General features: G+C 35.6%; 1 protein-coding gene across 4 annotated transcripts in view; it reads right to left on the bottom strand.

The window, feature by feature from the left end:
• Positions 1-14,049, bottom strand: part of LOC107044673 (TBC1 domain family member 1) — a 32,298-nt gene that overhangs the window by 7,143 nt on the left and 11,106 nt on the right. The window contains exon 5 of one of the 4 annotated variants that reach the window (XM_015266630.1): positions 12,455-12,664. In XM_015266630.1, the coding sequence (XP_015122116.1) occupies positions 12,455-12,664 (210 nt within the window). Of the gene's footprint in view, positions 1-3,222; positions 3,296-3,326; positions 3,659-8,394; positions 8,604-12,454; positions 12,665-14,049 lie in introns of those variants that run through there. The other 3 variants (XM_015266632.1, XM_015266631.1, XM_015266633.1) reach the window with 3 other exon arrangements.

Here is a 14,049-nt window from a genome sequence, read left to right as displayed (position 1 = left end):
ATTTATCACTCTACGCACACAAATGATTTTATCCCCAATGATCCAAGCCACTCCGAAATATTACAGAACTATTTTTAAGACAGAGAGAAACAGAAAAAAAGGAGGATTCAGTCTATCGATAAACAAGATTAGTTTCGCAACGTTAAAAACCTGCAACGAAGGCCAGACCAAAAATAAATTCTTCGTACGAATTTTCGTAGACACACATGCATCGCGAGGCACCTCAATTCATCTTGAAAATTAACTTCAGTTGGCAGTTTTCGAGTAATCAGTGTTAATATTCTCCTCTGCCTCGAAATAGTATCTCTTTACATTTAAAATCCATTTAGATAAGGCATAATCATTATGATATTCGTTTTAATTACGTGAATTTTTTTTTTCGTTGACAGGCATGTGATTGAAACCAATAAATCTGTTCAGAAGAGTAAATTTTAATTATTTACAGCAATTAGAACTTGAACATTGAGCAGAACGAGGGGATGAAGCCGAAACTAGCGAAAGATTCGACAGCAGATTTTTCTTAGGTGAATCTAGGGGTGTACAAGGAGACTTAGGATAAAAACGGTTATGAAATTTCAAGTTTTAGGTAGACTTCAAGGGAATTCATGAGTTTTCAGTGACAGTGAGACGCAAATTTCACAATTTGATTGAATTTTCAATGGGATTTGCCAAAAAAATTTGCAATTTTTCCAAGTTTTTACGAAATAATTAAACTGAAAAATCAAGAATTTTATTAATTTTCAGATCATTTGAGCAGAAAATAAATGGAATATTTGATTTTTCAATGACAAAATTTCCTGAAAATTCAGTGGAAATTAAACACGATAAAAATTTCCGGGATTTGACACGGAAAATTCAGACGAAAATTCTCTTTCGCATTTAAAAAACATTCGTCCACATGATTATTTGACTCTCCTACGTTTAAATATCCCCCAAATTCAATTTTCCACTGGCGAATATTCTGCCAGTTCCACCGTCACCCAAATCGAATCGTCCACTGCCGAATCTCTCGCTAGTTTCAGTCTCACACAAGTGGTCGTCTCAATCATCTCGAAAGGTTGAACAACTTGCCAATACGAATGTCCCACATATAAAATGTGTACACAATTTCGCAGTCAGTTAACTGACACAGAAAACTCAAACATCAGGCAACCAATCGGGCTTCTGTTATCCAATTACGTTCCTTACTTTTATTATTACCCAGTAATAAAGCCAATGCACATGGCCATTCTTTTTCAATCTGTCAAATGAAGACCATATGTATGCGATTGTTTTTTTATAATCGTCGCCTTGAATTCCCAGCGTGAAAATAAAATAAATGAGAGGCCTTCGTGTGAATATATATTTTTTTCCCCGACTTCCGGAATCCAGAGAGCTCAAGTCGAGTCACGGAGCTCTTGAAGATTCACAGTGAATCTGAAGAAAAGCCACAGTGGTATCTGCCAATGAATATTTCAATGAATTTCTTTGAAAGAAAAGAGAGAAACAGCATTACCATAAATTTCTATTCATAAAAGGCCTCTTTTCTCTGCACTTGGCTGAATGAAATAACAAATGATTGAAAAAAGTGCGTGTAAGAATTGAAATGTGAATTAATGCAACAGAAACAGACAAATGTTGAAGTACAAATTGAATTCGTAAACACGTGATGGAATGCATTTCCATTGGGCCCCGAGGGGATATTTGATTTAACGCTTGTGCTTGTGGATCTAATCCATATTGTTTGAAAGCACAACTAGTCGCATTGTGCACTTGACGTCGAATTAAATTTTTACTCATTTATGTCACGTTTAGATGTCAATCACACGTAATTGATTGAGTAATTTACGACTATATTTTTTACTTCATTTTACGTTCTCCTCTTTCTCAGACACTTGAAATATTCTGTTATTTTTTCCCCCTCGTTGTGTTTTTTTTTTAATTTTTATTGTTGAACGTGGAATGGAGATTGGGACTGGTTATTCAACAATGGAAAATTGTTGGGAAAATAATGGATGGGACGTTGCGTGCTAAATCACAGCGAGATACTGATAATCATGGCAGTTGGATAATAAGTTTCTTAGAAAGTCGATGATCATTTATACTACATTTTGTTAAAACGGTGGAATCTATAGATATCGTTGGCAGTGTCGTCAGATTCCGAGTGTCCCCGGAGGGGCGAGGATACCGATTTAGAAATGCGTTCAGGCGAACGTACGTTGAGACGTTTTTTTCCGAGAAAATGTGGTAGGAGAGTGAAAAATCGAGGGGAACAATGAGCTGATTAATTTTGTACACATCAATCATCGCATGACAAGGGAGATGGCAGGACACATGGACTTTTTAGTAATTACTATCGTGTGAAGAGGGTTTTATGTACTTTTTTGTTCATTTTTTCTATTTTGGCTGATATTTTTTGTGATTCCAGCTCTTGACATTTTTTTTATTCATGATTTCACTTTGGCATTTTGAATGTATTGGGAATTGAGAATACTAATCGCCAGGAATTTCATGGTTCTCAATCGTTTTTATTTTCATCTGGACTGAAGAAGGAATTTCCTTGAATATTCACGAGTACAAGTTGAGAAGTTTAAAAAAAAGTGGAAAGAAAGAGAAAATTCAAACGAAACAATGGTCCGAGTAATTTTACATACATCTATCATCGCATGAGAAGTGAGATGACACACGCCACATGGCCTTTTCGATGATAATTTTCGGATAAAGATAATTTCAAATGCATCTGTTCTCTATTTCTCTATTTTGAAGCTGATATTTTCCGTAATGTCCATTCCTGCCACATTTTTCATTGTGAAAAACATTGAATTTAATTCTAAATAAACAGAATTCTGAAACTCAGAACAATTGCAACGATAAAATTCATAAAATAGTCATTTAATTTTCGCACGGACCTAATTTTCTATGCATCGCATGAAGCACGAGATAACACATGGCGCATGTTTCTTGTGGAGACTTCCATATAAAAAGAATTTACGCACTTTTACTCTTTAATTCTCTATTTTTGATCTGAGATTTATCGTCATCAAGTTCCTGCTAATTCGACCGACAGTCACATGTGAATTTAAATAGTAAATTCCTAAAAATGACAACCAAAAAATTCACAAATGAATCATTTTCATTTTCGTATCGTCCTGCCTAATTTAATCCGCACCGCGCATCGCATGAAGAATGAAATGGCACATGGACATTTTGATGAAAATTTCCATAAAACAGAATTTCATATACTTTTATCTTTCAACTCTCTATTTTTGCGCTGCGATTATCCGCGATTTCTGCTCCCGGCATTTGATTCTCATCTTCGTGAAGGCGAACAATCATCACACCCTTACCAGTGGCCGTTTCCTGAGTGTGCTAGCATCGCTGAACGATGTCACAGTGAAATAGGGACTGGAAGTGCCCACCGGCACCGTGATCATGATGAACGAACTCTGTACTCCTCAATAAATTTCCAAATCCCCAAAAATCAATTCATATATTCTCCTCAATTTTCCCATTGCACTTTCTTCATTTTTCCGCGGAAAAACAGCCGGCTAATTTCATTCAATGCGCGTCACTCACTAAAGTTTTAATTACGCAATTAATCACTCGTAGTTGTTCATAAAATCGCCTCAAATGTGTTAATTTCCAACTGGAGAACGGGAGAGTCGAGGTGGTCCCTGACGTGAGGACGCACTGGCATAGACTGGCTAGTGTCGCGGGGAAGCGCCGCGACGCCTCCGACTCTCTCACTTCCCCTCCGGTTGCGTGACTTCTCTTTCGCGAATACGAGTCTCTCACATCGTAACTCCTCCAACGGATGGGAAAACAGAGGAGGACAAGAACTTTAAACAGTTGGAAAAAAATGAATTGGTACGAAGGTCAAGACGAGTAATTTGCACTGAGGCGCTGAATTCGTTCTGATTTGTATTTAAATTTTTTATTCTCACTGCTCTTTGGGGAAATTTGAGACCCAGACGGTCATGTGGTTTTTCGTTTGCGTGAGGTCTAATTGGATTATTTTTTAGGCTTGAAGGAGTGGAAATGTATGTGAGGGGCGAAAGATGAGGGATTTTTTAGGCTGACGTGATAAACAAGAGTAATCGATAGAAATGGTTATTGACGCCACTCCCTTTTGAGACCACTGCCCTCTTGGAAAAGACAAATATTGTTTGATGATGAGCTCATCCAATCGGTCTTGTCAATCTTAGTGTTCCTTTCTCATTTTTTAAATGTTTTTCTGTCGTGTTTACGCACGAAGAAATTGAGAAAAAAAATCAAGCGAATTCGCTGGAAAATTCTATTGGATTTCAATTAGTTTTCAGACAATTCTGTCGAAAATTCTATATTCGATTCAGACAATTTAGCTCATCTGGACGATTTTTTTTAAAATAAAAATAAAAATAATAATATTCAATAAATTGAATAGAAAATTTAACATTAAATTGGTTAAATTTATAACTAGTGGAGTTTATTTTATTTTATTTCTTAAAATATTTCCTAGAGGAATTCCTCGGCTCCAAATTTTGTTTGATTCTTTCAGGGAAATAAGAAGAAGACGGGAATGGGGGCGACTCATAAAATTAATTAAAAAAAAATAATAAATTCTACTGATTTTTCTAGGAATTTTCTTCACGCGTATTGGGAGCCAGCTTGAGAGTATTTTTTACATGCATTTGGAATGCTTCACACAATCTTCAAAACGTTGTAAATGTTGATGAGACTGCGCGGTATCTCGAATACATCCCATAACGTTTCTTAGCAATTTATTGTCACATTTATCTCGCATACTAAATACTTCGGCCAAGATATTTGCAGTGTTAAAAATTGGAATTTCATGGACAGTCTAGGTGTCATTGTTAGAAGAGTGACATTGAGTTACATTTTGGCAAAAAGAGCTCATCAAATTTTAGTTTCGAATAAAATTTTTTATGAATTTAAAGAGAAATTCCATAAATTATTCGATTTTTCAATTGAAAATTAATGTTTATTTGCTCATTCATTTGAATTTCCAATTAATTTAGAATTTAAGAATATATTCATCTCAATTTTCCTCATTTTTACTCATCTCCGCTGAATAATTAAGGGAAAATCTACAGTTACCATTGAATTTCTCATTAACTCGTGATTTGTAAATGACGAAATTTTCATCATGTCCCTCATTTGGCAGCAGGATTTGAATATTTTAATCTAATAAGAGATGCAAATGAAAAAAAAAATGACGAAACTGGAATTTAAACCAGTTCTACATGATGTTGCACTTAAAATGTGGGGAAAAAAAATGTATTTCGTTTTTTTTCTAGTTTTTAATCAGATTCGTTCGCATTATCCGATATTGGAGAGAAAATTTATTTCAGAGAATAAATTACCACCGCTTTTCTCAGACTGGCACCCACTGAACTATGAAACCCGCAATCAGAGATCTCCGAATTTGCCAAAGGAAACATTCATCGCGAACTGTTTACCTCCCCGAAATTTCACTGATCTATTTCGAAGAATGACGTATACTGCATATGCAGAATCCTTGAAAGATCATTCGGCATTTTCAAAGGAAGTCCCAGGGAAATTGCGTAGGACCTACGTAAGTGTTGTTTTGACTCTATAGAATGGCCAATTTAATCTACGAGACAGTGTTTTGTACAAAACACTGTCTCCACTCATCCATAATTCCACGGCATAATGTTTGGGTAATTATTCATAATGCATTTAAACGAGCTGAAGTGTTGAGGCGGTAATTTAGTCTGTCTGTTTTGTTGATATCTTAATGAGGTATTGAGAGAGCGCGCCCTGTCGAGACCCCGAGGGTGACAGGATGAAAATGCAGAAGGGAAATATCGAGGATTCAGAATGTTTACTAGGGGAGGAATAGTGGCATCAATATTATATTTTCATGGTAATATTGAAGGATTGTATGAATATTTAGGGAATCATCAGTTGTAGGACATTGACGATAAACTGAGCGTATTTATTATTCAATAACCAAACGGTATTGCTATTTCTTGTCATGATTTCTATCTTTTATCGTGAATATTTTAGGGAATTAAATGGGAATGGTAAATTTCAGTTCATTATTTGATGAAGTTTAATTGAAGTTGAGGGATTTTCATCTTTCTAGTGTTGAAAAATTGACGATTCCATTGAATTTTCAGTGATATTGGAAATTCTACGAATTTTTTCCATCTTAATGTCAAAGAATTTTGCCATTAAAAATTCACAATTTTATGAAAAAAAATTAAAATAGAAAATTCAAGTTCATTTATTCATGTTTCAATTAAAAATTCAAGGAAATTGAGGTATTCTCGGCCGTCGGATGCTTAAAAATGTTTAATTTCATTGACTTTTCGCTAAAATTTGCAATTCTATGACTTTTTTTCGCTAAATTGAATTCAATAAAACAGCATTAAAAACATCATTACAATTGCCCGATATTTCAATCATAACAAACACCGATGCCATGAATAAATGAATAGAAAGCTGAGTCGAAAATGTATGCTTCACATAATCTTGAATTTCCGTTCAGTAACTGTGAAGAATGAACTGAAAAATGCCTGATGTATTGCTCCCATCATAGATATACATATAAGCAAAAAAATCGTACTGTCACCCCAACTAATAATGTGAATTGAATATGACTGGAATTGTCATTCGAAAATAATTCGCCAATTCAATTCTACTCGGAATTAAAAAATACGTGAATTCCTGCTGAATTCTATAAAACTTCTCAATTATTCTTCCATCTCTCGATGTTATGTTCCAATGCACCAACGCAAGACCATCAATTTGCCTCATCCCAGTCAGCATTGAGTAAAAACCACACGAGTCTTTATCCTGCAGGGGCCAGTAGAAGTCAAGTATGCAATTGAACCAACTCATGCACTCAACTTCCTAGAAGATAACCGATTGCATTGTTACGAAATAGCTCTCCAGCTATTGTTTAATGTTTTTTAAATGAACCCTGTCCACTACCATCTCGTCCATTATTGATGTAAATCAAGATTCACTGGGCCATGAACTTGAATGCTAGATAATCTATTATTTTGTCAGTACCAGGGAAAAAGTGATGTGAGGAACGAAAAAAAAATGATGAATGGATCGAGTGAATTCAAGTTCGCGGGAGATGTTGAATGGAGTGGCGGAAAAACTGGAGGGCAAGAGGGGGGGGATTGCGATATAAATTATGAGTATCATCGAGTCATCACGTGGCAGCCCAAAAATAAACCAGCAGAGGTGTGCACATGCACAAGTGCCCACTCTCGTCTTTGATTTTTACGTAACATAAAATCATGGACATCAGGGTCGAGGAAAACAATTTTTTACATGTGAGAAGAAAAATTGTGTAAAAATATTCAGTCACGCTACAGGTGACGATGATGAACAGAGGCGTAACAGGTATACTGCAGTCATTCGGCAGTTATCGTAACTGACCATGGGCAATGTGAACTGTTGTATAACTTCTTATCGCTTTCACTATTGCTAAATTTACACTCGATCGTCATTTGAATGTGCAGTCTCGATAAGAGGGGAAAATGGATTTTTAATCGTTGAAAAATCCAGGGGGAAATCAGACTACTTGTGGAGAGTCATCAACCCACTTTTCAACTTGTGCCCATTAACTCGGATAAAGTGCCAACGTGGGTCAATTCAAATGTTAGTTGAAATGGAATAAAAAATTAATGAAAGAAATCCTGGAAAAATCAGAATGTGGAGCACCGGTATGAGACGTTTCACACGTCGTCCTTTCATAACTGATCATTAGTAATGCGAAATAATATGCAAATCAATGTAATTAAACGTAAGGATATTCAAGTGCAATACAAATTGAGAGACTTTCAATCATTAAATTTGTCAGTTAAATTATGTGAAAAAATATTTTTTTTAAATTCTTGGGTGTTGAGGGTTATTCAAATAACATTTTGCGGAATTATTATTCTTGTAAACATTTTTTCCTTGTAAATAATTCATAAGAAGAAGTCGTAACACTCAAAAATTACACTTTTTCAATTGTTTTATAAATTTTCCTCCAAAACCTACTTTTTAAAAATTTTTTCCGTGATTTTTTAAATATATAATTAAAATAATTTCTTGAGATTTTCCAAATGTTTTGAGAGCTTTAAATGAAGAATCGATTTTAGATCTCAGAACGTTTAATAACGAAACGCGTGCAAACTGTTCGGAAAGTCGTAGAAGAGAATTTCAACGAACAACAAACCCCTACTTAAATGAAGAATTACTAATTCCCATATAATCTCTCTTTAATAAACCGAAAAAAAAGAAAACACCAGATGTAAACAGAACGATTCCACAATTCTGTGCGCAAAACGTTGTCCTTCCCACGAAATGGAATTATTTCAAGTGGCTAAAAAATTCCCCAAATCTTCCGAAAACTTCAACATTACTATCCCCGCAAGAGCATTTACTCACCGTCTACGAGATACGAATAATAATCCACTTTTAATCTTTCCGTCTCCCCTCTGCTACCAAAAAATTCAAAAAATTTCCTTAACTCGAAAAAAAACAGGAATACAACTTCACAATGTCACAAGAGAGTCATGAGACATTCCCCAAAAAATATGAACTTTAATGTTGGATTTGTAATATCGGTGCACGTCCATTCGTGCGTGACTTAAGAATGAAAATCTAATACTGAATCAAGACTGTTGTGGGACAACTTCGATACCCCGATCGCACTGAGGACAAATTTAATAATAGTACGAGCGTTAAAGAGAGAAACCAGTTAACGGTATTGTACAGTGCATTATTCGCATGTGCTATTGGTTGTTTGTGCAAGGGGAAATTTACGAAAGAATTATGATTGGCTCGGGTAAAATCGGGTGGGCAAAGCATGCGATTTTCGAGCCAGGAGTCAACAGATGAGTTTATTGCATTGAATATCTGTTATTGTTGTGAATTCGTACACGTGTGGTTGAGAATAACAAAATCACTCAATTAATGGGTTATCACAGTCGTTGATGAGTTCGAGGGCCACTTAATCGAATGTGTCCTCTTGTTTATTCTACTTGTGAACGCAACAATGTGTGTAATCAGAGTACTTGTGATCACTTTCATATAATGGGGTGTATTCAAAACGTTATCGCGAAGTTCGTGTACTTTATCTTTACTTGACCATTTCATTTGCATAGGAAATTCTCCGAGAATGTGGGGAGTAAGAATAAGACTGCATTCAAAATTGTTGCGTTGATGAGGAAAAAAAATGAGTTCGAGAAGAATTTTTTTTCCTGTCATCAAAAAGTTAATTGATGTTAATGGATATCACTCAGAAAATCATCAGAAGAATATTTTTTTTATCTTGACTGTACAATTAGATTTTTACTTGGAAAATACCACGTAAATGTATAGAGTAAAGAAAAGGCTGAATTGATAATTGTTTTGTTGATAAAGTGCAGTATTCTTTGTTTAACGAATTATTCTTCCTCTTATCAAGAAATTGATGAATGTTAACGTAGTTCAGTCAAAACATTATGATAAAGCTAATGTTCTTTACCTTCATTATGCGATTATATTTACTTGGGAAATTCTCTACATTGATAATTGTTTCGTTTTGTTGTTAAAATACGTTTCATTTCACCGGAGAGGATTTATTCTTCTTGAAAAGACAATATTATTAATTAAAATTGTTTGTCTGCATGAAAGAATGTTCTCAATCATTTCTAGAGCCAGTTTTTTTCACGGTTTTGTAACTCTTCCGCTCGAAACGAGATTATTTAATCAACTCTCATCTTTGTCCCAATAAAACCAGTGATTCTGCATACCCAAGCATTTGTTAATTACCAGAATCATTGGATACCCAGTAATAAAGTGGGGAAAAAAGAGCAAAAAAAAACCGGGGAAAAAATGCTGAAATGTGGAGTTTGAAGTACACCTGACAATTCTCTGTATTTCACAATAAATGCACTCTCTCACGTAGTCCACACGCGACATAAACCACACTTACGTGAGTCTGAAAATTCAGCAATTGAGAATCAATAGGGTCTATGGAGATGGAGGTTGATAAAAACGTAAGAGTTTCTGGTGAATAGGGAGTTCGTGCCCGTTGGGGACTGTTTATTCACGTCGAGAGATGGTAATCTATGTGACCACATAGTGCAGACCTTGCGGAGAGCACAGTGGCCCCAATTTGATGGAGCTGGTCATTGCCTAGACCTTGAGGGAGCGATAACACTAAATGAGACACTATGGGGTTTGGAGGACGGAAATTCATGCGAGACTTTTACCTTGTCTCGGTAAATTTATTGGATGCTACAGTCATTAGAGAATAACTGTCGTAAATTCTTGTATCTCAGGCTAATTCACCAATTCTCAATTACTTTTGTCATTCAAAATTTTTCCAGCAGTTTTTTAGTAGTTTTTCTTCATCTCCAGTGAGAAACAGAAATTACTCGTAAAGTCTAGTAATCGTAAAATGTATTCTTTTTAACAGAAATCCATTTAGAAATGCAGCAACTCTTGCACGAATCGTAACATTTCGAGGAAAAAATACAATTTACCTCGTCTCAATGAATACATTCGATGCTAAAAGCATTTGGAAAGTAACTCTCATAAATTCTTGCATCTAAACACTAGATCCACCAACTCTCAATGCACTCAAGCACTTCTCTGCTTTATTTTGAGATTATGGAGTAATTTTTGAGTGAATTGAGAACAACTGTCGTAAATTCTGGTGTCTCAGGTTAATTCACCAACTCTCAATTCGTTTTTTATTAGCTTTTCGACATCTTCAGTGAGAAACAAAAATTACTCCTAATGTCTAGTAATCGTAAAATGTATTCTTTTTAACAGAAATCCATGTAAAAATGCAGCAATCTTGCACGAGTTGTAACATTTCGAGGAAAAAATCCAATTTCCCTCGTCTCAGTGAATTCATTCGACGCTAAAAGCATTTCGAAAGTAACTCTCATAAATTCTGGTATCTAAACACTAGATCCACCAACTCTCAATGCACTCAAGTACTTCCCCGCTTTATTTTAGAATTTTGGATTAGTTTTTGAGTGGTTTTGTTGACCATCGGTACGAAAATCAAGGTTTCGCTTAATGGAACAACGCTAGCGAAGATGAAAATGGAACCCAGTTATTTCCAGTCTAACCATAAACAATTGAATTAATCGTCAAGACGATTGAGTCGATCTTGAGTTATATATCGTTGAGTGTTCCTTTCAGCTTTAGCCCGCATGGCTGGTCTCTTAATAGTTGGTCATTGGTTTCACGCGTGAACACTATGTGCTTTTCACGTGTTGCTATTTTCAGAAACACTCCAACATGAATTGAGAGAACGGGGCATTAGAGTTTTCTTCATTTTTTTTCCCCCGCTATGGATAGGTCAAAGAGCCGAAGCCAACAAGTTCTGTCAAACGAGGTATATCTGTGTTAAGATATTATAAATAATTATTTGGACATGCAGTCGAAGTAGCACGTGCAGCCAACGTGTTTCTGGGCTCCCCTTTCGTATTAAAGTCGATATGTAAATTAGTAACGAGTGAAATTCTGGAGCATGCGGTGTATTTTTGGCCGACAAATACTCTCGACATATTCAGAAATGCCCAATTCATAAATTACCTGTTGCTCGTCAGACGATTCAATCGCTATATACGGAGTTATTGTCTCCCCCATGTTGTTGTTATGACTCGAAGAATTGTGCCACTCAACTATAAAATGTATTTAATGCCGTTACCACGCAAGCCGCACGTGATGTTTTGCAATTTCAATTGAAAAACAAATTTTACGAATTTGTTTACTCCTTCAATTGCACGCAAATCATTCGTAATTGTAACTTATAATTCCCTTGCTGCGTATTATAATCTACGAAGTGTTTGTAAGACTATGAAATTTTTCAAACGAGAAATTAACCTTCCTGTTAATTTTATTCACAAAATTGTCCGGCAACGAGACGATTTTTCATGAGAAATTTTACGGACATTCGTTATTGCGAGTGAAATAATTTTTACTGCTGCGCATTATAATTCACCGTGTTTGTCAAACTGTGGAAAATATTTCAAACGATAAATCAAATGTCCCGTTAATTTTATTTACAAAATTCACCGGTAACGAGAGGATACTGTGAATTTATGGAATTTCGTCATCAGTTTAGCTTGGACTTTGATACTTGCGGAGATGTACCCAAGAGCTAAGTTGCCAAACTGTCTGCCACTGTTTCCTTGTGTTTGATTTAGAAATAGAGATCCCAACCCCAATGCTCATGTCAAACGTCACGTTTTGTTAGTCATCTTGTTCATTGAGTGTACGAGTGGGCATTTGAAATCACGTTATGTAACCGCGTGTACTCAATGAGACCAACTGATTCCAATGCAGAAAGTCCGATTTGAATTAGACGATGATTCTCTATTGATCGATCGAAACAAAGATTTATCTGAATTTGACGTGATTGAAGTGCTCCGTCTCAGCTAAATCGAGGTCCCTAATATAAGTTGGGGGTGAGAATGATGGATCATGTTTTTTTTTCACTCACCGTTTCGGCATTCTCGACCTTGAACAGATGATAATAATAGAGGCCATCGTCGCCTTTGATAAGGTAGAGGAAATTGCCACCCTTGGCATCCTGGGAGTTTGCAGCCACTGGTTGGGGCTTGGATGAGCCACTCAGCGAGTGCCGGAACAGTGGCTGCTCCTTGTCACTCTTGTACGCTGATATGTATCCAGATGCCACTAGTAGATTTACCTGGAGAAACGAAAAAAAAGGTTTTTCGTTTGAATTAGGTCGGATCCATCAGTGTCACTGTACACTTGCCACTGAAGGCTGTCAATTATTTCGTCGATAAGTCCTTTCCCTCCATCAAATAAATAAAGTACGAGATGAAGAGTAAATTGAATGGACAGGGATTAAACTCATTTCAAATATTTGCCGTGAATCGTCATTTGGGGACCGTAAAGAATGTTTTTCAAAGTTTTCCAGTCACAAAAATTAATCAATGGCAATCTTCTATTAAAATCAAATTTCCATTGGATTTCAATTGAGTAAAGTGAACCGTAAAACGGGAATAAAATCCGAAATTCATGAATAATTCTTTTAAGGCTGAGTGAATAATTATGGCAATTTTCTCGAGAAAAAAACAAAAACATGAATATTACTGAAAACTGCAGCAATTGTGAAATCAGGTCATTACGATAAAGAACATGGAATGGAAAATGCAGATGAAATGTCACGAACGAGACCATTACCTGAATCCTACTGCTATATTTTCAGAAATCGTTTTCTCCACCGCGAACGAAATTCCGAAGTAAAAGAGGATTCATTCGAGTTGTGATAATAGAATTATCATCATTCATCTGTCATATTTACAATCACACGTGTAAAAAAAAACTATAAATGACTTAATTTATTGCATTCTCATAAATTATTGAGTTTTTCAATCCTCATATGATGTTGATGGAGACAACAATCGCAGTGTGAATAAAATGAGAAATTATTTGTTAATAATTGTTTGAATCGACTAAGAAATGATTTCACGGAATTTCCATTTTTTAGAGTTGAATTCACCGTATTCGAAATTTATCAATCTACCACGTGTAAATAGATAAACTGTGTAGTACAGGTAGTTAGAATATTTTTTCAATTGCTGCGGAATATTATAAACATTATCTATGAAAAACATTGGACAAACGCAAGAGAAACCCGTTCTCAAAGGACATACGTTAATGACGAGAAAAGGAAAATAGAGTGGAAAACCATTTTGAAAATTCTTATCGAGGAATTCGTGCAGAAAACGTCTAAATAATGAAATTTGAATAAGAAGAGGAAATCCTACAGATTTTAAATACGATCGGCCAAAAATTAGCGGAATTTTCAATAAAAGTTTAATAGAAATCCAATTGCCTATCGAATTCGACAGGTTTTTGTACGAAATTTTTTTGTACGTGATCACTGATGACAGGTGGAAGTATTGTCCCACGAGAGATAAATAAATGGCCGTGACTATTCGCACCATTGCGTGAATCACTCCCGTACACTCCATACACTCCACGCATGCGTGAAGTTTGTGTGTTTCACGCAGCCGAATTTTCATACTGCTGTGTATTTCACGCAGTTGAAGTTTCATACTACTG

This window comes from Diachasma alloeum, unplaced genomic scaffold, assembly GCF_001412515.2.
Source record: "Diachasma alloeum isolate Michigan unplaced genomic scaffold, Dall2.0 Dall_scaffold_00782, whole genome shotgun sequence".
Classification (NCBI taxonomy): domain Eukaryota; kingdom Metazoa; phylum Arthropoda; class Insecta; order Hymenoptera; family Braconidae; genus Diachasma; species Diachasma alloeum.
The sequence above is the reverse complement of the archived record's forward strand: the minus strand, read 5'-3'. Positions and strand labels throughout refer to the sequence as shown.